The sequence below is a fragment of the Hermetia illucens genome, chromosome 1 (genome assembly GCF_905115235.1).
Source record: "Hermetia illucens chromosome 1, iHerIll2.2.curated.20191125, whole genome shotgun sequence".
NCBI classification, from domain to species: domain Eukaryota; kingdom Metazoa; phylum Arthropoda; class Insecta; order Diptera; family Stratiomyidae; genus Hermetia; species Hermetia illucens.
The window spans coordinates 9,670,623-9,697,509 of NC_051849.1; the positions used below are offsets into that span (position 1 = coordinate 9,670,623).

The 26,887-nt window shown below is 45.6% G+C and overlaps 2 protein-coding genes across 2 annotated transcripts; one reads left to right on the top strand and one right to left on the bottom strand.

Annotated features, from left to right (window-relative positions):
* Positions 1 to 300: 300 nt before the first annotated feature.
* Positions 301 to 7,874, top strand: LOC119661433 (myotubularin-related protein 14). The gene is made up of 7 exons (XM_038070778.1): positions 301 to 645; positions 1,212 to 1,897; positions 1,971 to 2,528; positions 2,584 to 2,670; positions 2,738 to 2,818; positions 2,878 to 3,039; positions 7,419 to 7,874. Exons 1-7 carry the CDS (start codon positions 322 to 324, stop codon positions 7,558 to 7,560), a joined length of 2,040 nt encoding a protein of 679 aa, XP_037926706.1. The 5' UTR covers positions 301 to 321; the 3' UTR covers positions 7,561 to 7,874.
* Positions 7,875 to 16,585: 8,711 nt separating this feature from the next.
* LOC119661768 (CDK5RAP3-like protein) lies at positions 16,586 to 26,835 on the bottom strand. Its single transcript, XM_038071242.1, has 4 exons — positions 26,702 to 26,835; positions 26,469 to 26,643; positions 17,257 to 18,048; positions 16,586 to 17,194 (listed from the first exon to the last, which is right to left on the bottom strand). Exons 1-4 carry the CDS (start codon positions 26,705 to 26,707, stop codon positions 16,653 to 16,655), a joined length of 1,515 nt encoding a protein of 504 aa, XP_037927170.1. The 5' UTR covers positions 26,708 to 26,835; the 3' UTR covers positions 16,586 to 16,652.
* Positions 26,836 to 26,887: the final 52 nt, after the last annotated feature.

Consider the following 26,887-nt stretch of genomic DNA (forward strand, 5'->3'; position numbering starts at 1 on the left):
AAGTGCTTCAACACACTTCAAGGCCCAGATCTAATTTAATTGTTTCGCAAACGATTATTATTACTATTTTATTGGTCTGAATGTAGTAAATAACATAATTTTGAAAAGCGGCAAGACGTCGCTTTAATGTTGTGTTGACAAAAAGAGTTATTCGCTGAAAATCTTTCACATCTAAATCAAATTTAAAATAAATCACGCACTTCCGGCACCAACAACGACCGACTTCACATATTATTTGCCTTTGACAGCTTTGATATTTTCTAATTGGACTAAAAAAATCTAATACATACACACTCACGCAAAAACGCGTGCACATTTTCCATGTACAATCTGTCAAAATCTCGAGTTTTTTGCTCTCCACGCCACGGCAGGGAAGTGACGACCGCTCAGTATTTACACACATTTCGCACTTCGAACAGTTCACAGGATAAGAGTGAGAACCACGCGCGACCCGCTATAGTATTTTTACCGTTCCGATTGTACTTTTTTCCCTTTGTGATTCGGTCCAGAGACAGATTCGCTACAGTTAAATGTTTCTCTGCTGTGATGACAACGAACGAACTAAGCGAGACGCCTTTAGGGAGACTTTTAACACTTTTCGAACAAAATGCCTACTCGGCCGGGGGCTGCGAAAAGGATACCACGGTAAGGATCTGGCTTTCTGTTGGGCAAACAAGGGCGTTAGGTGGAAAGGTGCTGCTGGCCGCGGGTAGTCGTGCTTGAGATTCCGTAATCTTTTTTTTATCTTGAAATCGGACGTCTATGTGAGACCAGAGCTACGTCGCCGATTAGGTGGGTGGTGGGCAGCATCAATAAATTGCGACGTAAATAAAACGTATAGTGGAGAGATGTAAATAAGGCGCGAAAGATCCGAGTTGGAATGGGGTGGAATCAGGCTAGAGTTCAATCTAGTTTGGCTCGACCAGTGCCCAGTTATCTCAAATTGGAGGTTCCAGGGAAGTTAAGCGGATAACGGGATTTTGCTCTAACGGTACACTCGAAGGGGTTAACCGTATTGGAGTTGAGGCGATGAGTATCAGAAAAATAACAGTTCCAGCGGCCGTTACACCTGTACGTTCCCTATAACCGTATTAATAGAAAAATCTTCTGTTTTCCCTTCATTTGCTTCCATTGGTCCAATGAAGTCATATATTTTGGGATGGTTATTTCCTGGTATCCAGTTTGCCTAAATTCCCTCTCTCTACTTCCAGGAATATGAAATTATCGAGCATTGTTCCCGCTTGCTTCGACTTGACTATGATGTTATCGAGCTCCCGAATTTGCACGGTGAACACTGCTCCCAATATCCAGCGAGAATTCTTATTCCGGAATCCGAGAAGCTGCCTTTGGATCGGGAATTGAACGCGCCACAACACACGGCCCAGGAGACCATCTACGAAGGCACTACAGACCTATCTCGGCTGCTAACAATAATTCCCCAGGCGAAATTTGCGAGATGTCGAAAACGGTTTCCAGTTCCTGTGATATTGTTCCGCGGAAAGTACATTTGCCGCTCGTCCACGGTCTCCTTGAACATGGAGAGCAGTGGTCGACGCGTACTAGAAATAGCGTCCCAGAAGGTGGGCGATATCAGCGATACAATTAGGAATGTCTGTTCGAAGCTAGTTGGGGGAGGTGAGAAGAATGGCAATCTTCAGAAAGAGTCGGGCAATGGGAATAGCAACAGCGAAGTATCTACAACCAGTTCCAGTACCTACAGCAGCAGGCCAGCGAGTGAGATCTCATCCGACGAGCAACCAGACTACGAAGTCTTGGACCTGTCCGTTTTGAACAACGATCCCGTCTACAAATACGACTTAGACTTACTGAAAGCGCTTGACATTGGCGCCATAGCAGACTTGATGGTGGAGATGAAGAAAGTAAAATTCTGGATGTTGTAAGTATCCCTGCCCTGACGCCTCCATTTGATCATGGTTTCCACATGTGTATCTCCAACCATTTTGTTACAGTGTCTCATCCTCTGAAAAGGCTGACGAAATGAATCGCTATGCAGGCTTTGAAATCATATCCATTCCATATCCCGGTTGTGAATTCTTCAAAATCTATCGCGAACACAGTTACGAAGCACGCCAGATACGCTTTGATTGGGACCAAAACTTTGTAGACGCTGAGATCTCCATTCCAGCCAACCGAATCACACAATCGCTGCAGTTTGATTGGCGCCAGTACAAGCGTTGGGATCTAGTCGAGATTACACAGAATTATTTGAAAATTATTCTGAAGTACATTCAGGATTTAAATAAGGGAATACTTATCCACTGTATCAGTGGTTGGGATCGTACTCCGCTTTTCATATCCTTGGTGCGTTTATCACTGTGGGCGGACGGACTCATACATAAGTCATTAACGGCTGCTGAGATAACATATTTCACGGTTGCGTATGACTGGTATTTGTTTGGTCATCAGTTGCCCGACAGACGAGCCAAACTTGAGGAGATCTTGTTCTTTTGCTTCGATTTTTTGAAGTACATTGAAACTGATGATTATCAGGTTGTAAATACAACAAGGTAAGTTCATGACTATGAAGCCACCAGTCGGATATTCCACAGTTTACGCTTGCAGGGTTAGGACGAAAACGTCAAGCTCGACTAGTAGTATGGTCATAATCGATGCGGATACAGATGTGTTCGATGATGAAAATGTCAGTCCGTAAGTAACGTCAGAAACTCACTCTTGAGAGCAAATAATCACAATGTCCTGTCCTTCTCCCCATTAGGAATGCTTCTCGCCTAGATAACACAGCAGCTCATAAGTCTTCCACCGAAAGTTTGTCAATGAATCGATCTCCCCAAAAGAAGTAAGTCCTCGAAAAATAATTCTGCAACAAGTCTAATAAGTGACTCATTATTTTCGCAGGAGTAGTCCTGTTTCAGTGCCAGGCAGACGACAGCGAAACGATTCAACGAGTGATTGGCAGAATGTAACAGAAACTGGCAGCCTCGAGAAGGCTAGCCTACCATATGAACCTGGTACACGGGCGTATATGGAACGGGCGAATGCTCGAAATAATACCGCCTGGTAAGTAGTTATTTGATAAAATCTACTACATGCACTCGAGTCCTTGGTCGCATCGTTATCAAGGTTTTTCTCGTGGTCACCAAGTTTACTTTTTGATCTATGGTTTCCAATTCTTGTAGGGTAGGTAGATAGGTATCAGTGGCCGCTCTGAGGAGCCCAATTAGCGCTTTGGTGCGCCGTTTTGATGCCACAAACTCCTAAGGCCGTGACTCCAATTCTTGTAATCCCATGACTTTTGAGAACGGTAATAGAGCGCCAAGAAAACGTTCGTCGAAGTCCTAAGCTCAAGTCTACCTGTCTGTAGCCATATGTGCGAATCGACGAAGAATTTGCTGGCGCGAGTTTCAACGATTGTGGTATTAAATCATGATGCCGGGATGCAGGAAGAACTGAGACTTCAGCTCATATATCGACCAGGTAGTTGCGCGGGCTCAAGAGGTCGTAGATTGTGAGGCGATGTGGTGGTACATTTCCGGTAACAGTCACCAGAACTCTCGGCAAGTCTGGTTTTTTTGAGTGAGGAATTACAGGGATGATACCAAAATGCTCCGGTACTTGCCGAAGGTTCTGATGACTTACTATCCGATCGCCCATTTCTAGAGGCGGATCTATTCCTACTTCCCGAACACAAAGTACCGACGGCCTCTGCCAACTCAACGATGGTAGCTGTTAATGTTGCCAACATTTGCTACAGCTGAGTCACCTGACTTGATGTATCTCGAGACACCTCGCTAACCATGGGTTGCACGTGGACCTCATGAATTTTATCTGCGATGTCGGCTAACATGTCCAGAGATCCCGAATTCGCATGTGCTTTCCGGAAGCCTCTGCAGTCACAAAGACCGTAACGGCTCGGTGCTGACCCTGTCACCACCCAACTGCTTTATTTCGCGCAGCAGTTAGCTAGTGCACGGTCACCTAGTCTTAGCTTTGTCCGTAAGTAGTTTAGTCGTCTCACCTACTGACAGGCGCTTTATGAGCAGCTCTTTTAGCCTCTTATTTTTTTGGAGTGGGGTAGGTGAATGCGTTTACGCACAGAGTTTTGGACTACCAACTAAACACCTCCCTGTCTTCAGAGAACTAACCTGGAAGTGGTTGGCACCTTACTTCGGGCTAGCCCTTCCGATCTCCCGGATTTGGGAGTCTTCAAGTCAGGGAATCTCTTTCACCAACGGGGGGGAGGGGAAGAAGAGAATTGTTAGTTCAATCTTCGCAATAAGAACAGCACGAACATAACGCGCAAGACGACTCCAACTGCCAGCGCTTTTCATCATCTCTCTGACAATCAGATCCACTGTCTCCGCATAAAGCTGCTGACAAAAGTCGTGCCACCTTTCGCAAGAGAAAAAGGTGTGTTCAGTGTCGTCCGCCATTCCATTCCAGAACACATAATCACAAGATCGCACCTTCCCAATCCTGTGCAGGTAAGACTGAAAACCTCCAAACCCACTTAGAAGTTGGGTAAGGAAGTAATCAATCTCATCGTGCGTTTGGCTCAGCCGCGAGTTTAAATTGTTCATGAGCTGCACAGTCCATTTGTCTCTTGGTTCATTTTGCCTAGAGAGTTGCCACCCGCTAAGGGTACGTTGACGTTCTTCACGGGCAACCACCTCTCTTAAGTTTTCGCCCTTATGACGGTAGATAGATTTACGCTTCTGACACGAAGGGCAACAGGGATCACTCACGCAATCAGAATTACGGCCGATTCTGAGACAGTTCGATAAGCAGATGCCACTCGCAAAGCTCCCCGTGTCTGCACTTGAGAAAGGCACTTACGATGCTCCTCCTAGTCAAGGGCATCAGCCCATACCTCCGCGTCATAGAGCAGAACCGACTGTGTTGCTCCCATAAGGAGACGTCTTCTAGTAGATATATGGCCCTCAATATTCGCCATTAGCCGACTCAAGGTCGAGACTTCATCTGCAGCCCTGTCCGCTGCAGCTTTGATTTGCTCGAAGAAGCTCATCTTCGAGTCGAACATTAAACTAAGGTAATTAACCGCTGGTTTTGACTCTATAGTCAACTCACCGATTGATATGGGACGCAGGGTCGGGATTCTCTTTCTGGTCAAGATGATTGCTTCGTTTTTTTCTTTAAGCGCAAGGCTTAAACCGTGAGCAGTCATCCATCCGCTTTCCCGTCGCATCAATATGCCAGGTCTGCTTTGTGACCGTTCAACAGTGTGTGCGGCAACGTCGTCTGCGTAACCCACCAGGCGCGACTCTTCGGGCATATCGAATCTCAGCAGACTACCATAGAAAGCGTTCCAGAGGTCTGGCCCTAGGATGGATCCCTGTGCTACTCCCGACGTGATTTCCATCCTACTCGAACTAACGTCTCATAGAGTAGGGAGCGTTTTTTTTTAGATAATCCCTCAATATCGGCAAGAGATCGCTTGGCACTTGGTATGGGTTTTCTAATGTGCATATCTGTTCATCTTACAGAATTGAAGGCATTTCTGAAATCAAGGTTTATGAGGAGCACTATCCGTTGAGATCGGCGGCTATGTACCTCGGCTCGATGAACCGCATCCACGACCTCCATAACAGTATCCACTGTGGATCTCTCTGTTCTGAACCCGGCACCGTGGATCGCTTCAGCGAATCTACTCCTGATGAGCTTTTCGAGCATTTTCCCGGCCGTGTCAAGCATACACAGCGGTCGGTATGCAAACGGAAGCTCTGGGTCTCCTTTTCCCTTATTGATCGCGCAAGTCTAGCCACCTTCCAGCGACACGGAAAAATGGCCTGTTTCAAACAAGTGTTGAACGACCCAAGCAGCAAGTCTGGCTGTTGGCGGAACACCAGTTTGTAAACTTCCGCCGTGATACTATCAGGACCTTGTTTTTCACGGTGAGAACCGCTTCTCCGAGCTCTCATTGTGAAAAGGGGGAAATCCTCGACGCTTTCAGTGCTATTGACATCAACTCGTCTGGGGAATAATGCCCGTACAATGCGGTCCATCTGGCCGGTACTTAGTATGCGGGGCCTCCGCAGAGCCTCGATTTTCTGGGTCACGAGCTTATACCCAAGCCCCCACGGGTCCTCATTCATCTCGTTGGGCAGGTTCTGCCAGCCACGAGCTTTGCTTTTATTTGTCGCGTTTTCTGAGGATCTATACTGTGCCTTTATGCTTCCTCGTTCACGTGTAAACGTTGTGCCAAACGGCGGAGCTTATAACACTCTCTTCGTAGGTCGGCAATTTCTGCCGTCCACCAGTATTCATAAGGCTTGTCACGGCTGAGGCACGTCCGGGGTATGGAAAAGGCTAACACGCTGTCGTGATCACTTTCCGAGATGTCTTTCAGGACTTGCTACCCGTCCAACGATGATGCCAGAGATTCCGTCGCAAAAGTGATGTCTGGGATGTTTCCTTCACAGCCTGGGCGCCGAAACGTTGGCGTGGATCCGGTGTTTAAAACTACGAGCCCGGTTCTCGCCGCCATTTCCAGAGTCCGTCCCCATTCAAGGGCTCTAGCACTAAAATCACCGCCTACCAAGATTGGCCCCTCCGTGTCTGAAACGGCGTCCTCTAGAGCATCAAGCCGGCGCCGAAAGTCCGGTATCGTCACATTCGGCGTCAGGTAAACGCTAAAAAATCTATCCCTAAACACCAATCCAGGGTGATCGGTTGCACTCCGGTGCATGTTAATTTGTAAAATGCTGATCATGCCATTCGTGCCCTAGCCCTTTCCAGTTCCACCCTAAAGATTGGATACCATCCCAAACATGCAGTGTGTGCGACGCTCTCACTAGACGCACCATGATCCCTGCAGAGAACTCAACTTCTGCTTTCATTGTAGGTTTTCGCTTGGTGACCATAGTCCAGACACGTGCAGCATTTGGTGGGGGCTATCCGCATTCGTACACTGCATACTACCCATCCAATTTTGATTTTCCCGCTGCTAAGGAGTTTTCTCGCATATTGCTCGGGGACTTCCACTACGGCGAGCATTTACAGAGGTAATACCTATCCGGGCACTGGTTACCTCTGAACATTCACGCTTTATGGCCTACTCCACTTCGACCTTTTCTATGAGGCAGACCAGTTTCATCATTATTACACTTAATACTGTACAAGTGGTAAGCCTATACCAGCGAGACAGCACAAAACCAAACACAAATATCCATGACAAAACGAGATTCAAACTCAGGAAATCGAGAGGCTGATGCTCAACCAACTAAACCATCGCACACGTGCGTTTTAGCAAAATATCGATAGCGAGGCCTCTTTGTGTTTTGATCCCCTTATGTAAGCGTTTCATAAAATGGCAGGATACTCATCGCTTTAATCTATATCCGCACAGCAAATGCTTAACATACTTAACATATTTGACTGAATCTCATGTAATTAAATGTTCTTTTTTTAATGAATTTCAGTCGCCAGGAACGTCTCAAATGTGTTCGCGCGTACTTCATCAAAATCTATGCCAACGTTCTGGATTTCCATGGCGGAAACAATAGTGGACTACGTGACCTTTTAGAAAACTTTGCGGCACGGATCGCTGATACATTTAGATGAAAAAAAAAAACCGCGGGATATTAGTATAATTTTAGTTTGTTTGTGGGTAATGTGGATATTCCAAGCAATGTACAATGAATGAAGATGTAAAAAAGCCACTAAGTGTGTAAGTATAAAGATAGATAAAATAGATGAATGGTACGTTAGTTAACTAGCCGGGGGAAATATTTCCTACGTTAAGTTTTTATGATAATGTTTAAGTGGAAAAAATTACAAAGTACTGCCTAATTATTTGAAAACTTTTGTTATTTTTATGATATTGTTATTATTGTTTAGTTTGTATTGTAGTAAAAGAAGCTCTTAGATACGAAAAATCAAGTTTTTTGTTATGTTCTTGGACTAAAAGATCAAGATCCTGTGGGGTTGCGTCAATTGAATCTGTTTCGACAGTGAAGTCCTCGGTGTTTAACGTAGGTACCTGTCTTGAGACTTAATCCTACGGCCCTTTTCAGGCACAGATTGATTTTGTGACCACAATCAGAGCCCCGCAGAGACAAGCGCAACGGTACCAGTCTATACCAAGTGCATGGGTTAGCATTCATACTGGATGCAAGAATTACCTAAATCTCTACCGAACTATGGAGTACGGCACCCGTGTTGATACGCAACACCACGTCGAGGCCCGAAGGTCTCTTCTCGCTTGAGCACAGCCACCATGAAACTCGCACAAGGGGGCCAACCGCAACCAACCGAGCTGTACTCTGATACGACAGGAATTCTCCTGAAGTATAAGAGTCCAGGGGTTACCTCGGTTCCCATGGTACCAGTATACCCCTGGTAAGGTTTCGTGACCGAAGCCACTTCAGATGAGTCCCCGTGCAGACTCGGGTCTGATCGCCCTTGCTAGGCCTCGGAGCATTCGCCTACTGCATCACGGCCGGCAAGCCAATGCGATACAGCGTTTCCCGGTGCCACCACGTGGAGGTTCTCCTGGGCCACTTGGTTTTGGTTTAGCCGACAGGGTTGCCGCCCCGTCTTCCTCCCCGCCACCTTAGAGCACCATGTGTTTCGACAGATAAACAATGTTGTCAGCACTAAGTAGCAATACCATATCAAGGCACTTGTTGTGGTGCTACTATCAATTGCTGCTAAAACTTGGCCGACTGAATGAAAACTTTCTGGCACTCGAAACATCGCTGGTAATGTGGTTGACAAACTGACTCGCCAAGGGTTTGGCGTCAGAAATCCGCTGTTAACACGTTCACTGCTGATAACGCATACATGGCGTGAGTGTATTCTTCTCTTCGGAGTACTGCCCACGCGCACGCTGCGTGAGTAGATGTATATATCGTCTATCCCTTCTCCTCAATCTCAGTGTGTCTAGAAGGGGTATCTTAACTTATGACAGGCTCGGTTTGGTGCTACCGTTGATATCTTTAAGATCATATTAAGTTTGAAGTATTCTATGAGCACCTATTCCTTCTTGATTCCAAACTATTACCTTCTGGTTGGTTTTCTTCCAATCTTTGTTGTTTCGACAGTTAAAAATGGTAAATTTGAGCCTTATTTTCTTCGCTTTTCAATTGTAAATTAGTGTGTGCTTTCTTTATTCATATAGGGTTGGGGAAAAAGAAATGTATTTGTGATCGAAATTTGATGCTTTATTTAACATAGAAGTATCGGATTTAAGTCAAATATGCGACGTTTTGTCCGCAAACTTATTGCCATTTAGAAGACAACATCCCCCCCCCCCCCCCACCTTATTTGCAAAAAAACACAGACAGCCAGTTTTCACAAGGACATCCGTTCCGAGCTCCCGTAACTTCTGGCGGGTCATCAAAGATGTGTGACGCCGAGTATTGTCCTGGTGGAACACAACACCATTCCTATTGGCCGTTTCTGGTCAATCGCCTGCTTCAAATGGTCGAGTTGCTCACAGTAGAGGACCAAATTGAGGGTCTAGCCATAGTTGAGCAGCTCATAGTGGATGATTCCCTTCCAATCCCACCGAACACACAGCGAAACCTTCCTGGCCGTCAATCCGGGCTTGGTAGTGGTTTGGGCCGGCTCGGCGCGCTTCGACCACTATTTTTTTCGCTTGACATTGTCGTACGTGATCCACTTTTCATCACCAGTCACCACCCGCTTCAAAAATGGGTCGAATTTGTTCCGTTTCAGCAGTGCATCACAGGCGTTGATTCGATCTAAGAGATTTCTTTTGCGTCAACTCGTGTGGTACCCAAACATCCACTTTTTTTTGGAATCCAATCTTCTGCAAATGGTTCCAAACAGTTTTATGGTCTATACCCAGTTCTTAGCCAATCGAGCGAATGCTCACATGCCGGTCTACTTGGATAATTTCGACGATTTTATCGGTTTCTACTACGATTGGCCTACTAGTACGGGGTGTATCTTCGACATCGACTACACCAGAATGAAATCGATCGAACCAACGCTGTACTGTGCGAATCGTTAGAGTATCGGGCCCATAAACTTCACAAATTTTTTCGGCAGCCTTCGTTGCATTTTTACCTCTCAGGTAGTAAAAATGTAAAATATGACAAATTTCTTCCTTGGTGCACTCCATATTTGACGCATTATAACTTGAAACTGAAACGTACGATCATAAAACTGTCAAAGAGACACCTGTAGCCCAGATTGTCGTCTTCAAATCGCCGTATAGTATGACCCGATGCGATAAGTATAACACAAGACATGTTTAAGTGTCGCCATCTATTGACAAAATACGACATTACCTTTTCCCCAACCCAAAGACGCCAAGCTATTTTTCGGCTCTCGTTGATCCTGCTACAGAAGCTGATGAGTTATCAACTGATGTTTCAGTATTAGAAAACTTTCCAAGTACGCGTATTCTGGGGGAGATAATTACGCCCAGACGAGGAATTCCAAATACTCTTCAACGATTTTCAAGGATCTGCTAGACACCATAAACTTTTCCTGTCAGAAGCAGGAAGACTCGTAGGCACTCTGACTGGCCATAATTCAACAGCTGGGTATATATTCAGAACAGGAACTATATGAAATGATATGTTTATTTCCTGTAATGTAGAAACGGAATTCACGAGGCACTTGCTGTGTGAATGCCCTGCCTATGGACGCATCAGGCTATGCTTCTCCCTCACCTCGAACACATACCATCATTAAATCTCTGACGCTCCGGTCTTCTAGTGCCCCGCGAGACACGCTGGTCTCCACTTCACCGCGATCAAAGAATAATTAAAAAATACTCTCTCCCGATCGTTGAAAACCTCCTCCAAGAGCCCTGTGGAAACTTCTTCTTAGACAAAGGCTTGTAGATGTTCTACCTGACTCAACCGGAGAGGACATTCCAAACACCATATAGTCTTTAGTATGACATCGCAATGGAGCACTTCTTAAATGAGCTATAAACCGTCTTCTTCCAGTTCCGCTTTTGTCCAGAACCTACCAGAATGATATCATATCAGTTTACAAAGACTACAGATAACATTTTCGTCGGTTCCTTGTATTCTTCTGTAATATCAACATCCGTATCAATCCCAGGATGTGTCCTATCGGAAAAAATCATGCATGCATACATTTCAAATGCAGTCAATGCTCTGGCATCGCTTGATGAGATGCTCAAAAACTTGCCGCCTAATAAGAAAAAAATCGAGGACACCTGGACCCCCAAAGTAGACGTGCCTTTCTCTGATTGACCCTTTTACCGAAACTTCGGACAATGCCGGCAGCGCTATTTTTGGTCAGCATAATTTTCAAAAATCCAGGAAACACTCCAACACCGATGGCGAAGTTCTAGCCATATGTGCGGCAATGAAAAGCTTATAAACGATCCTCAAGTGCAAATCATTCATAATCTACAAAAATCACAAGCTTCTCGTTTTTGCAGGCACTGTTTTATGTGACCACCCACTCCCGTGCACGGTTTAGAGTAGATCGCCTTTGTCTGTGGTGGAGTGATACTAAGCACCTGTTTCACAGCTCCATCTGGGTCGCCACTCATCCAAGAATTTGCGCATTACTTAGCAAACTGTCCTGTTTTCTCAACCGTGGGTCTCGCCAAGGCTTACTACCCTATGTAGCTTCCAAAGATACTCCAAAGACAGTAATTTGCACACTTTTCGAACTCTTTGAGTTCATAAGGATGACTTTTAGCTTGTGCAGTGCAACGCAATCCCTTGAGAGATTCATCTACTCAGTCCTATGAAACTTGGACTTTTGTTTCGTCTACTTAGCTGATCTTCTGGACGCATCATCCACCGAGTTTCAGCATTCAGCACATCTCGAGTGCATATTTCAATGTCTCCTGAAAAATGGCCTAATTCCCAGCGTAGAAAAGTATGAAGTTCTTCAACAGAAGGGGAAATTTCTAAGTCATTCCATCACCTCTGCCGGTGTACAACCCGACCCAGACAAGGTGCAAGCTATTGCGAGCTTTCCGCTGCAAGGAAGGTTATAGACCTCAGAAGGTTCTTCTATCGTCGTTTTCTGTCCAACGCCGCTTACCATTAGGCGTTACTTAACGAATGCCTGTCAGTTCCGAAGACCAAATAATCGCGGGAGATTGTGTGCTCAGAAGCCGTCCAAGAATTTGACACCACCAAGCAACAACTGGTAGATGCTACACTTTGGGTATTTCTTCAACAGGATGCACCCCTAGCCGTGTTCGTACCTTAGACATCGCAATAGGCGCTGGTCTTCACCAAAAAGTGAACCAAAGCTGACAAACGTTGGGTTTCTTCTCACAATAGTTGAATCTCGCTCAACGGAATCACAGCGCATGGGATTGTGGATTACTAACCGCATATCTGAGCATCAATGGCTTCTATTTTTCCCTTGAAGACGATTTCACCTTGTTCACGGACCACAAGCCTCTAGCTTTCGCCTTACGGCAAAAGCCCGACAAAACGTTCCCTCGCCACTTCGGCACTTAGCTCTCATCAACCAGTTCACATCCGGCATTCAGCATGTGTCCGGTTAAGACAATTTAGTCGTTGACGCTTTACCTCGGATCTCCGAGATTAACATCCCAGCCGCAGTCGAGCTTTCGGCAATCGATATATCCCAGAAGGATGACGTAGTTCTTCAGAGCCTGCCGTTGGGCTGCAAATAAAAATTCAAGTAGTTCGACATCTTCGGCCCACCTTCCCCTATCTACAACGATTTCGGTAAAGAAGAAGGAAGTGTTTCGCTCGGTGCTTGATCTTGCATACCGCGGCGTTCAGATACCGAATTGTCTAGTCTCCCGCAATTCCCGGCCGTCTATGAACAAGGGGGTGAATTCTAGGGGCAGAGAAGGCATCGCATGCCAAAATTGTATGGTCACTGATCATGCTAGGAAGGAAGTAGGTGTATTCAGTACAAAAACAAAGCAGTTCTATTTCATACACCTCGACATTGTAAGCCCTTTGCGAGACTGGCACATGTATTGCCTCACGGTCATTGATCGGTTTACACGGTGACCTGAGGCAATACCTCTGAGAGACATTACAGCACATAATGTGCTGAGGCGCTCTGTCGAGAATGGACTCCACGCTTTGGTGTTCCCGCTGTAATCATCACAGATCAGGGGATGCAATTCGAATCTCTTCTCGGAGGTCGGCAAGTTTCAGGGATTGAAACGCCCGCGAACAACCACATATTATCCGTAGTCCAATGGGCTGCTAGAACGTTGGCATCGGCAGCTAATATGACGTATGACGCTCCATCCTAGTCGTACGTCTTGCCTTTCGTTCTGCTTGGCCTCCGTACAGCCATCTGCGAGGCGTTTGCTACCAGTCCTGTTGATCTGGTGTGCAGGAAAAGCCCAGAGCTCCCCGGCGGCCTGGTCCTCGACAAGAAAGGCGGGCTTGAAGAGACCGGATTGTTACATCTGTTACGAAAAGTAATTTCCAAATTGAAACTGCCTCCGCCACCTCGTCACGGACAGCCAGCAGTCCACACCCCTAGGGAAGTCTTGAATTCTGCACCCTTGTTTACTAATGCCACTCGAAAACCACTGCAAACTCCGCCATGCTATTAACATAGTATGCTGGTCCCAAGCCCAGGTAAAGGAGGAGGGTTTGAGGCAACGTACTCTGTACTATCCTCAGTAAAACAAAAATAAAATGCTGAGATCAGACAAAGAGATAAATAGAGTGTAGTTGGAGTTATTCTACTATGCTAAATCCTACCTGATCTCTCTTGGTGACAGGCCCCGCGACAGGTCGACCAAGAAAATGCATAGAATCATAGAACCATAATCATTGCCGGCGGCCTTAATGGTCACGTGGGTGAAAAGGCAGACGGTAACAGGTGCCATGGGGGAAAGGGCACCCATGACCTTGTACTTATGAATACATGGTTCATCAAACGATTATCTCATCTTCCCACATTTTATAGTGGGAACAATAAAACGCAAATCGACTATATTCTCATAAGACGTCAACATTTTACCACGGTCACTGATTGCAAAGTCGTCCCCTATGAGACCATCGCACCTCAACATCGGCCGTTGATTGCCGTCCTGCGAATTAAGCCACCGATAAAACAGCGTGAGGAACGCACTGGCCCGCCGCGCATTAAATGGTGGCGATTTGGTGCGAAGAAAGAAGAAACGGTCTCACTCATACGATTGCCAACCATTACGAATGTGGAAGAATCATGGAACCAAATGAAAGACACGATCCACAAAGCGGCCTCTGCAACCCTCGGGATCACCAAGCCGGGTAAGCGGTACATCAACCGAGATACTTGGCTTTGGAATGATGATGTTGAAATGAAGGTCCGTGAAAAGAAACGCCTCTACCACAAATTTCTCGACGATAAAACGCCTGCTAATTGGCAAATTTATAAGAATGCCAACCGGGAAGCAAAGAAAGCGGTCGCTGTCACCCGAGTGAATCACTTCAAAAATCTTTACGATAAACTGGATACTGGGGATGGCGAGAGAGATCTGTATCGACTTGCTAAAAGCCGTGATGAACGCACACAGGGTATCGAACACTTCTGTTGTGTTAATGACAAGAACGGTACTTTGCTTACCAACCGTCGACGCCGCAACGGATAGATGGCGAGAATACTTCGAGCAAATTTCAACTGAACAATTTGCTCATCCTCCACTTCCACAATCATTGCCGACATTTGGAGCAGTTCCACCAGTCAGCGCAACTGAAGTCGAGGAGGCAATAAAACAAATGAAATCGGGGAAAGCAACAGGACCTGACGACATCGCATCTGAGCTCTGGAAAGCGAAGAGCTGGGACCCAACACTGTGGCTCAGTGAATTCTTTAACCGGGTTATTCAGGAAGGAAGAACACCATCTGACTGGCAAGAAAGTACCACTGTTCCAATATGGAAAAAGAAAGGTAGCCCAGCAGAATGTTCAAATTACCGTCCGATCCGGTTACTTTCCCATACCATGAAGATTTTTGAACGCATTCTTGACAACCGTATTCGCGAAATCGTTGAAATAACCGTGAATCAAGCCGGATTTGTCAAGAACTGCGGAACTACTGATGCAATACACGCTGCGCGGTTACTCATGGAGAAACATCGTGACAAGCATCGCCCTCTTTACATTGCCTTTCTGGATCTAGAGAAAGCGTTTGACCGTGTACCACACGAACTCATCTGGGATGCTTTACGACAACAGTTCGTGCCAGAAGAACTCGTGCGCTGGGTTCAATTGCTCTACCACGATCCGAAAAGTAAAGTTCGAAGTATGGCGGGTGTATCAAAACCGCTTCGTGTCTCTGTTGGAGTTCATCAAGGAAGTGCGCTCTCACCACTCCTCTTTGTCCTTGTTATGGACACCGTCACACAGGATATCCGACGTCCAGCGCCCTACACACTGCTTTATGCAGATGATGTTTTCCTAGCATCTGATAGCAAAAAGGATCTCGAGCAACTTGTTCAAAAATGGAATGATCGCCTCATGCAACACGGTCTCAGATTGAATTTAAACAAAACTGAATTTTTGACGACCGATCCCCATGAAACAGGCACAATCACTGTCAGCGGCAGTGATCTGCCCAGAACTGAGCGATTTAAATACCTCGGTCAACGCTATCAGCCAATGGAGAGCTGCGTTATGAAATTGCTTCACGCATTAACGCAACCTGGATGAAGTGGCGTTCCACAACTGGTGTCCTTTGTGATCGACGTATCAACGAACGTCTCAAATCTAAAATTTACCGCAATGTCGTCCGTCTTTATGGTTCTGAGTGTTGGCCGAACATAAAAGACAATGAACGACGTCTTGCGGTAATGGAGACGAAGATGCTACGTTGGACTAGTGGCGTCACACGTTTAGATCACATCCGAAATGATGATATCCGCGATCGTTATGGGGTTGCACCAATCGTGGAAAAGTTGCGAGAGAGGCGTCTTCGATGGTATGGTCACGCAATTCGTGCAAACGAGAATTCACTTGCCAAGATTGGTCTGAACATCGAAGTCGATGGTAAACGACCAAAAGGCAAATCTAAGCAACGGTGGCTTGATACGCTGGATGGGGATTTGAAAGCCTCGAGATTGCACCCAGATCAGGCATTCGATAGAGCCAAATGGCGAAGCCCATCACGACGAGCCGACCCCGCTTGTGAACGGGACAAAGGCTGAAGAAAAAAAAGAAGACTCGAAAACCACTGCAACTATATAATAGGACCCCTGTAAGGTCCTCGATCGTAGATAGCGCGCGTTCAGTCTGGGCGTCGATGACAACCCCAAGAGAATCTCCTTGGACAGGCCGAAGCCTTGCGAGAAGGTACTAGAAAGAAGCGCCGTGTCTGGGACCAGTGATGCTCGCGCCCCCGAATGCGCTAATAACTAAGCAAATGTGCTGAGTGTCCGTCGAATGCGTCATCGGTCTGAAAGTGCACGGGCGGCCATGAGGCTAGCTGAAATGTGAGACTCTCCCCAGTTGAGCAGAATCTTGCGAAGGGAACAGTCGGACGCCTGACAAGTTTAAATCTCAAGTCCAAGTCAATAGCAGTTTCAGTAAATCCTGAAAATAAAATCGAGCTTTGAATATCAAGCGTTATGTTCGACATCCAACCAGTTTAATTATTTTTATCTTAAAACAAAAGATAGAAAACATCTAAATTCCGATTTGCACTTTTACAAAATTAGATCTGGTACTTTATTTACAACATTCCAGCTTTACAATCAACTACAACATATTTGCTCCTCCCATCAAATTTACAACGCGATTCTTATACCTCTTCGAAATATCTTTTTCAATTTGTTTCTCCAACACTTTCGTTTGTTCAATCATCTTGTCAAGGACAGGCTTCGTTTTCACCTTCTCCTCATTCAGCTCTTCTGATTTGGCCTTCAAGACCTGGCAAGTTGTCTTTGTTTTCTCAACAGCTGCCAGTTTTTGCTTTAGCTTAGATGAAAGTAGATCTGCATATTTCGGTGAATGTTTTAATTGGAATAAATGTTGTGTTTGTTCGTTTGATACATCGGAAATTATGGATTCAACGTTGTCTAGCATTTTTGCGATGCTTTTAGCGTCATGAGTTGAAATACTATCCATCAAGGAGAGAAGCACGTTACTGGAGGATTCTAACTGACCAAGTTCAAAGTTACGTAGTTTCAGGAAGGACTCGAGTTCGTAGAGCTCATCAATGAATTGATCACGATAAGTCGGCGAGTCAAGGATTGTATATGCTTCGGCACCTTTAGCTTTTCCGCCGTCCATTCCCACACCTGCAATTCATAATAATTAACAAACTTTTACGTAGTTGGTGCAATATATGAATAGATCTTACCTTCAACGACGATTCCATAGTCATCCAAAGGCACATCCAAATCCACGTCAGTAGTTGAAACCTCGATTGACTCGCCCCAATCGATGTCGCCAGTTTCCAGCTGAATCTCATCTGTTCCAAAATCAATTCCCCCACCACTTGTATCCACTGTAATATCATCGAATCCGAAATCGATTTCGTTATCATTTTTCGCGGCTGTGGATTTCTTTTCGTCGTGCGACAACTTCAAATTAATCGGCGGCTCCTCAACGACAAGCGGAGCTTCCTTGTGCATATACTGGTAGACCGTAGTGTTTCCAAATTCCACCAAATGCTTTAGAATCGGAAGACAATTTTCATTTTTTGTGAAGTCCTCGTATAATTTGATCGGATCCTTTAAGGTCTTGATATTCTTAATCGAACTGTCATAGATTTTCGGAAGCTCTCTAACTTTCGCCGTTAACTCATCTTTTAGATTATCCCCTTTTATACCAAGCTGTTGGCATAAAGCTGCATGTTCATGAAGCAGAATAGTCTCGGTCTTACCGAGGTCTTGAATGCGTTTCAGAGCATCGGTGCTTTGTTGTTCGAATTTGGTGATTTGTCGTTTAATACCAGGAATCTCATAAGTTAGATTTCGAACGAGTATTTGAGCTGCTTCGCCCAAATAGACGTTATCTCGTTCGTATAGTTTAATGATCTCTTGCCAATCTTTCATACGTTGGCTACCGTATGTTCCAAAAAGACTGCGCGTGTCCTTCTCAGTGTGCTTGAGGATTTCAATAATTTGCTGACAGTGGAAATAGTTTATATCTGTGGAGAAATTAGGATATTTTATGATTGTGAATTCCATGGTCATAAGTCCTTCTTCTGCACTTATTTTTATAACAAAGGGCAAGGATTCAGTACAAGTAAAGATGCTACAAAGTAAAAAACCAGAATTTAAAAATGCCAAACAGTAGAATTTCGTCGCATCTAAGAAAAAATGTTTCTACCATTTGATGACTAACGTCCACTTCATTAATAATAATAATAATAATCGTTGGCACAACAATCCATATTGGATCAAGGCCTTGAAGTGTGTTAGAGCACTTCATTCAAGACCGTAACGGTACAGTACAGAACACTGTAGGAGGCAATGTGGTCAGCATTACGCTCGCCCGAGATTATTACCCTGATTTGACTCAGGTACTCATTCACAGCTGAGTCGACTGGTATCCAACGTCAAATCACGACACAAACCCCACTGCCGCCAGCGAGATTTGAACCGCGACCTTCCGTACGACAGCCTTGTGCTCTAACCACTCAGCTATCCGAACATTTACCCTCATTGGGGGCATTAAATGTCGTCAATCTTTAAGGAGGTCGGGTCTCGGTGTATCCCCCAGCCGCTTCTTTAAATAACCAACTAAATCCATTATAGCAGGTCGAATTCTTAAGATTCAGCCAAATGTTCCACCTTCTTCCGCCAAATTGGCAGGCGGAAGGGACCGCACCCTGAACACAACCCTCTACGCTACCCGAGATTGGAAGAATGCACTTGAACTGTGACATCCATAAACAAGTAGCCGAGGATAAGAGATTTGAATAAAGTATATAACAATGTTTCTGTGAAATGTGCGAACTCTAAAATATGCCAGAGGCTTCAAATCACCTGTTTTGTAATTGCCTAAACCATCAGAAGAGCTAAAACCTCAAGCCATTACGACCTGATAGAATCTCTATAACATAGTTTAGAAAACTCGGCACGCCAACCATTGAGGACCAAACGACCACCCTAAATCTTCTATATGAGTTTGGGATTTTCTGATTATTGCCATGATCTCGAGGGAAGGAAAAGTCATTTCAATCTTAAAGCATGAGAAGACCCCAACGCTAAGTGATTCTTACCGCTCAATCAATTTTTTATAGCCTGTTGATCGCTCGATTTTACCTATTGGAAACGACATCTCCAACTTGATCTCTGTGGTCAACAGATTTCTGGGCGAACTTGATATTCTTTTCTTCAAAAGAAACCTACCTTGAAAAGGCGTTCGATTGAATCTGGAAAGGGGGTCTGCTATTTAAGCTAATCCGGCTAATCCGCCTCTTATTTAGAACACTTGTAGTTGTCCAATAGGTCTTGTCACGTGCGCTTTGTCGGACTTCACTGCAGACACAGGGATCTCACAAGGTTCCATGCTAGGCCCTAAATTGTTTAACATCTCCCTCCCGCGTACCCGTCACCCCCGCCCTCTCCCATCGACGACAATGGTCCTCTTCGCGAACGATACCATCCTGTACGTGTGTGAGCCCCCCTGTCTTTCATATATCTGATCAAGAGGATTATAGCATATTTCAGTCGATGGGCCTTCACCGTTAATTCCCATTTGTCTAAGGTTATTTGCTTCAGAACCCTTAGCAAGAATTGAAAATAAAAACCTGCAGCCACTCATTTCCGATCACACTCTCCAACGAAAATCAAACATTAAATATCTGGAAATTTCTCTCAACAACAAACTTAAATGCAACCCCAACGTTAGATCATCTATAGCCAAAGCTTCTAAGGCCTCAGATGTCTTAAAAAAACCTACTTTCTTCTCGGACTCTGTTCCTTGCCACAAAAATCCTCTTATACAAAATGCTAATTCGGCCAACTCTGCCCTATCGTTTCCCAGCATGGGCTACCACGAGCCACAATGTAGCTGAAGCCATTGATTACTTCGAAAGGACCATCCTCAGAAAGTGCAGGGCCAAATACAAAAGGCTCGATCTGAAATTCCACAAAAATTCTCTCCTCTACGCCCTTTATCTCCTCTGATCCCGCATATGACCAAACTGTCACGCATCCGACTGAAGAAGTGGCTATCCTTCCAAAATCTGCTGATATAAAATCTTGCTCGTTGGGCGAGCGGAGTACTAAGCATCAGGGGTGATTTTCCCCTCGGACAGTAATTCCCTCCTCTCCTGCTTTTGACCCTTGTCCATGTGCACGCTCAAATTAAGTAAAAGGTAACACTTTCATCATCATCATTAACGGCGCAACAACCGTTATCCAGTCTAGGCCTGCCTTAATAAGGAACTCCAGACATCCCAGAATCAATTTTTTCTATCAAACAGAAAAGTCGAGAAGCTCTGCAGGGGAGAGGCCAATACTTGCGCAATTAGCGAGACTGTCGGCCTATTTCACAAAAGAGTCAATCCGCTGCGGAGATGCGGGTCTTAATTTTTCCCACATGATTAGTTACACAGGACTTCAGATCCGATGGGTATTTTTCAAGCTAGCAAACACGACTTGAGGGTGGGTGTTGTATGCATACTAGACATCCGTTAACGATAGCATCGAAATTATATTTTCCATCAATGCTGCCAAAAGAAGCACTGCATTGAGCTCCAACTCGAGGATTGTAGCACCAGCTTTTGGTAAAGTAATCCATTGGGCCAGTTTAAGAGGGACCACCTTTGTAACTGCTACGATGCCCGCGACATAAACATGATTTTCGCAGTCCTGGATACGCGCTTAAATGACTCCGTGTCATGCTATCATGCGAGCAGGAGCTATGTCTGACCATGTGGAGCTACTTAATATCGTCTAATCCATTGTGAGAAGTGAGTATTTGCAAGAAGAGTGTTTCAATCCAAGCCAGCTGCACAGAGAGAGTAGAAGATTTTCCCCGGGTAACTATGGGCACCACTAAGCAAACAGGATCAAAGTGTATTCATCACGCACAAAGCCTGTCGTTTAGTCGGAGGCAATGTCAATAATGAAGATAGAATCAAGAAAGGATAGCATCCCGAACAGCTAGTGCCTGGCTGAAATATTCTACGCGTTTAATGTTGCTGAAAGCTCATTCCCGCAATGCGTATGCCGCGTCGTTCTATAGTCAACGGTCGCTAGTTGGACATGTTCAAGAGTTTGGTCCGGGTACACTAGCTAAATGATGCGTTCGTAATCGTGAAGGTTGGCTACCAACCAAATGTGCCGGAAAACTTTCTCGACGACTACCCATAATGGCTGAGTTATAAAGAGCTTCTCCGCATATAAATCTTCGGGCCCAGATGGCATAATGCCAGCCATGCTACAGAAGCAGCTGGAAAGGGTTGTGCCGTGGATTGTTGAGATTTACTGGAGCTGTGTCTCTTTAGGGTACGTACCATAGTCCTGGAGACGCGAACGAGTGGTTTTTATGCCGAAAATGGGCAGGCGCGGCCATGAGTCCACGAAAGACTTTCGACCAATCAGCCTTATCTCTTTCGTGTTGAAGACCTTAGAGCGCGTCCTAGACATCCACTTAAGGGCGATTGTGTGAATCCCAGCATGCTTACCTCAAAAGCGCAGAAACCGCTCTCCACGGTGGAGCGGTCACTGCAGTAGAAGCAGTATACCCCAGCTGCCTTCTTGGATATAGAGGGAGCATTCAGACAGCACCTGTGTGAAGGTAGTGGCATATGCCAACGACTTAGTAATATTAGTGTCAGGAATGTTCCCGTCCATTATGAGCGATATCAGCGAAGGAGCGTTGTGAAAGGTGTGCCTGTGAGGCACAAGATGCGAAACTGATGTTATTCACCACCAAGACAAGGGTACCTGAATTCCATTTACTACGGCTGAATGAACAAAGGATTGATTGTTGTTTAGGATCTGCGGGATCCTAAGTCCCCATCCACTTGATGGTGGACCGGACTAAATGAGGAGCAACTTACTCCCTCGTTTTTTAGTTCATGGATCCCTAGTTTGGAGCATAGCACCCCAAGCATTAAGAATCGAAAAAATCAAAAATTTGACTGACGGTTTCGTCCAGGGCAGAGGCAACTCATCAGACGCTGCCTCACCTCTGCCCTGGGAGCAGCGTGACCGAAAGTGCCAACAGGTGGAAAGACGCTCCCTTTTATCATCGCAAAAACACGACAAGGTTGCGAGTTATATTGGACTTAAAATTAAATTTTAATTTAAAATTTAACCTTGTCGTGTTTTTGCGATGATAAAAGGGAGCGTCTTTCCACCTGTTGGCACTTTCGGTCACGCTGCTCCCAGGGCAGAGGTGAGGCAGCGTCTGATGAGTTGCCTCTGCCCTGGACGAAACCGTCAGTCAAATTTTTGATTTTTTCGAAAGGATTGATTCTTTCCTCTAATGTAAAGTTAAGAAGGCCTGCATAGCCTTCTGTGCCTGCAAGAGAATCTTTGCAAAGAAATGGGGTCTCCGGCCAAGGATGATTCTTCGGATATTCACCGCTGTGGTGCATCCAATCCAATGTATGGCTCTATTGTATGATGGCAGTCTTTGAGCAAAAAGTACAATAGAATGAAGCTTAATAGGATTTAAAGAACCGCGAGTGCAGGTGCTATTGGGACTCTGCAGTCCTGCCCGGGAGATTCTCTCAATGTACTCCTCCCCTAGAACTCTATATCAAATACGTTGTACCATGCAGTCTCGTCGGACTACGAGAGTCCAAATGCTCGACAGCGAAGTACTTCGAAAAATCTGGGCATTCCCCACGGACTATGTAACACGCAAGCTGAACTTCACGAGAAGCTTTGCTGTGGACTTTCAACAAGGGCAGAGGGGCGTTTTGCGAGGTTCTGACACTGTATTCTTTACCGATGTATGGTTACCGTCGTATGGTTCCCAGGTTTCACCAGTGTATTCCAAGCGGAAGTATTGGCGATACTGGAAGTTTGTCGATGTCTGGAGCATGATTCGAGCCCCAAGTGTAACATAGCTATTCTGATCCACAACCAGCGACGGCATCTTCCAGGCTGGTGGGACAATGCAGAAACGCGCTAAACAGTCAGGGCGGCACGCTCAAGTTCACGCTCCTCTGATTTCTCGGACATAGGAACACAGAGGGGAATGAGCGGGCTGACGAATTGGCCAGGCAGCGCTCTGTTCTTGGCAGTCCTTCGACGACTACAGTCGCTGTCTCGCAGGCGACTCAAGATCGGAATCTATGACGAAGGCTTGTCACCTGTGCCAAATCAAGGAGAATTTGGCAGGCTTATAACATAGCTCCTGTGCCAGACACGTGCAAATGCATACAAGATAACGGCGATCTGAACGGGTCACTGGCCCATAGGGGACCATGCTACCAGGCTCGGTATACCCCACAATTCGCTTTTCGGAAGGTCGGGAGAAGGGGGGGGGGGGGGACCTTCAGGCACTTCCTCTGCAATTGCCCAGCTCTAGCTAAAGTCAGTCTTGGGCTCCTGTGCCAGACACGTGCAAATGCATACAAGATAACGGCGATCTGAACGGGTCACTGGCCCATAGGGGACCATGCTACCAGGCTCGGTATACCCCACAATTCGCTTTTCGGAAGGTCGGGAGAAGGGGGGGGGACCTTCAGGCACTTCCTCTGCAATTGCCCAGCTCTAGCTAAAGTCAGTCTTGGAACACTGGGTAAACCATTCAGAGAGATTTCTAGTTGCAGGGTGGGGGCACTGCTTTCCTTCGTGAATGCTGGCTCTGAAGACTTGAGCCGACTAGACTATGCCTCCTTGGTCTCATAACGCACCACAGCGCTAATTGAGCTCCTGGGAGCGGCCCACTGATACCTATCTACCTACCTACCCTGATCCCACTCGAAATTGCCTGAATCGCAATAGAATGTGAAGCGGAGTGCCGCGCCAGCCAATAAGAACAACTTAGAACATCTGTTATGTGTTATGTAGAAGCCAGCCATTTAGCCTGAGAGTGGATTGAGGCGGAGCATGTGCCCTAATTGACATCCGCTCGGAACGGGGCCTGCACGACATAACAGCCATCCTTAGTGCGTGAAAAAGTTTGTGAAGCTGTGAGTGTGAAATTCTTCCTCCTGATGGCCTAGAGCAGGAAACTCCTTTTCCAGCTTAAACCATTGTGCGATGTCATCTAAGCGTAGTTTTTCAACGTTTTAGAGCACAGTAGACGACTATACAGGTGCCTTTGTGGGTAGACCGCAGCAGCTGTTGCAAATCCAACTCCAGCGAATAGTTTTGGACACAGAGCTCGCCATACTGCCCACTGCGAAATCTACGAAAAGACCCCAAACATCTGTTCTAGGAAGGACTTCGATACCTGCTTATGCTTCCAATGTGGGATTGGAAAGTCCTGCAGTCCTCAAAAATGTTGTCATTTCGAAGCAATACCGTGTCGCGATATTTCTCACCTTCATGTTAAGGGTAAACTCCGATAAAACGAGTGGAGAGAGATACAATTCATTCCGAACGAGCGAGCGGACCAAATGTCGATAACCTGATTAGCCAACAGTGTATGCTCGCACCCCTTGCCAGTGAGGAAATCAAAAATGCCTCTCGTAACAGTGTTAACCTAGATTTGAGAGAGCTCGGGAGAGCGCTCTACTGTTGCGGGAAAGAGGGGGATTCTTGCACCAAAGCCTGAAGGGTCCGCTCTAAGACAGTTAAAGCAGAGGTCGCATAACGCCTTGAATTTCTGAGCCAGAGCAATTGCCCCAGCTATTCGCAATTACTTATTCTGCGTGGCCCTGACAAGAGGCGTAGAAAGCGTAGTCGCATAGACCTCTTCAATCAATGGTCCATCTTTTGGTCAACGACCGACGCCAGGATATCCGCATGTTCCTTCAGAAGCTTTAACAAATCTTGAAGAGATTGCGCTGTTTTATTCCCCAAACACGCTTCATTGTGCTAGAAAATATTTGCTATTCAAATAAACACAGCCAATGCATCTCAGTGGCCAAAGGGAAACGTCGCGACGTACAGGGTGCGGCAGCATAACTATGTATGTATCGGAAAATATTTATTTATTTTTTATAATGTAGGTACATGTCTAAAGTTTTTATTTACATTGTTTTGAAGATCAAATCTGTTAGGTGACGTCCCCCATTCTCCATACATTGCGTAAACCGATTTCTGGCGTTTGTCATGACTCTTGTTATCATAGCAGGTGTTATGTTGGCAATTTCTTCTTCACTGTAACCTCATTTTCCTCAAAAAACCAGGGACCTATAATTCCAGCTGAGGAAATTGCACACCACACTGTGACTTTGGGTGAATGCAAAGGCTTTTGATGTTTTGTTTGTTAACCGACCCACACAAATGAAAATGGGCTTCATCGCTAAAAAAACAATAGCACCCTCGGGAACGACATCAAGAAGAAGCTCACACGCGTTCATCCGAGAATTGAAGTCACGTTCTGAAAGTTCCTGCACTATCGCCATCTTATAGGGATGAAAATGAAGATCATCACGAAGAATTCTTCTCACAGAACGATCGGATAGTCCAAGGGCAGATGCGTGTTTGCGCCGCGCAGAACGCCGTGGCGATCGCAACATTGACGCTCTCACTGCTTCAATGTTCTCAGGTGATCTAACGGGCCGAGGAACTCCAGTTCTTCCTTTTGTCGCACTTGCAGTTTGTCTGAATGTAGTGACCCATGTAACAATTGATTTGCGGTCTGGGACGGAAGCCAACGGGGCTAAATTAAAGCGATTCCGAAATGCACGCTGTGTTGCAATAACCGAACATCCGCTTGAAAAGTAAACCTCAACGGTAAAGGCACGCTCCTCACTATTCCAACGCATGATGGCGACTAAACCGTGTCGGGACAAAACTTTACAGTATCCCCTCTTGAACGAGACCACTAGCGCTCCGCTATGACATCAACTAACTGAGTGGCGCGCATTTTAAAAAAGGAAGTTATGCTGCCGCACCTTCTAGAATGCGGAACGAAGCCTGCACCGAGTCAACTACATCTGGTTTCGACCAATTGCTTCAGGCTTCCAAATGTATCATTTAAGGGTTTCAACCAGGATGAGGTCACCAATCCAGACCAGCTTATGTCCCTCCTAAATATGCACAAGTGTCGTACGACTCCGCCAAAAGGAAATATAGTTTCATCTGCAGACACTTCCGCTTAGACCCTGAAGAGGAAGCTCAGGTGGTGGAGCTTTCATGCGTGGCAAAACGACATATATTGATATCGTCTAAGCATACCTCATGCGCCTCTATATTAGCCTCAAAAAAGGAATCCCCTTGCAGCTCTCTATGCGCGGTATTAAGAGGCTGCCAATGGCCGTCTACGTAGACTAGCAATTCCGTCAATTCCATGCGATCAGTACGGGGGTTGGATTCTCAATTCACAACTGGTCAACAAGAGGCAATAATTAATTCGGAAAATCATGGAAACAAACGAATTTGTAGTGAATATAAAAACTCGTCAAACAAGATGTCCAACTATTTTCTTGGGAGCCCTTGCCACATGACAACAAATACCTCAAACTTTCTTCAATTTACTTACGCGCTCCAGACAATAATTTAATTAAATCCTCATTCGCGGGCATATCCTTCATAGCATTGGCAATCTTGCTTCGGATATCCCGAACTTGTATTTGAATCTGTTTGGGGACGATTCGTCGACTTACAAGCCATTCCTGCAACTTCCCCGTGTGAATATCAATTGGAATGTCAGCCTCCTGTCGATCAAAATTACAATCAGATTAATATAATCAATCTTTGTGTAGAAATTCTCACATTCATCTTTGCAATCTCGTCTGTTGTCCAGCAAGTGTCCACGTAGATCCAGTCAATCCGTAAATATCACAAAAGTCATTCAACAATCGACAAGTGACATGTTATCAAAATCTTGAAGGGACTTTTTCACGGAATGGTACCAGCCCATATGATTTTATCACAATGTTAAGTCTGTTTTCGAGTTGA

Coding starts and splice junctions, on each gene's coding strand:
- LOC119661433 (XM_038070778.1), top strand. CDS start 322: ATGTACAATCTGTCAAAATCTCGAGTTTTTTGCTCTCCACGCCACGGC. Junction 646..1,211: donor GCTGCGAAAAGGATACCACG/GTAAGGATCTGG, acceptor CTCTACTTCCAG/GAATATGAAATTATCGAGCA. Junction 2,671..2,737: donor GATGATGAAAATGTCAGTCC/GTAAGTAACGTC, acceptor TCTCCCCATTAG/GAATGCTTCTCGCCTAGATA.
- LOC119661768 (XM_038071242.1), bottom strand. Junction 18,049..26,468: donor TAAATTATTGTCTGGAGCGC/GTAAGTAAATTG, acceptor ATTTCTCCACAG/ATATAAACTATTTCCACTGT. Junction 17,195..17,256: donor CTATGGAATCGTCGTTGAAG/GTAAGATCTATT, acceptor TATGAATTGCAG/GTGTGGGAATGGACGGCGGA.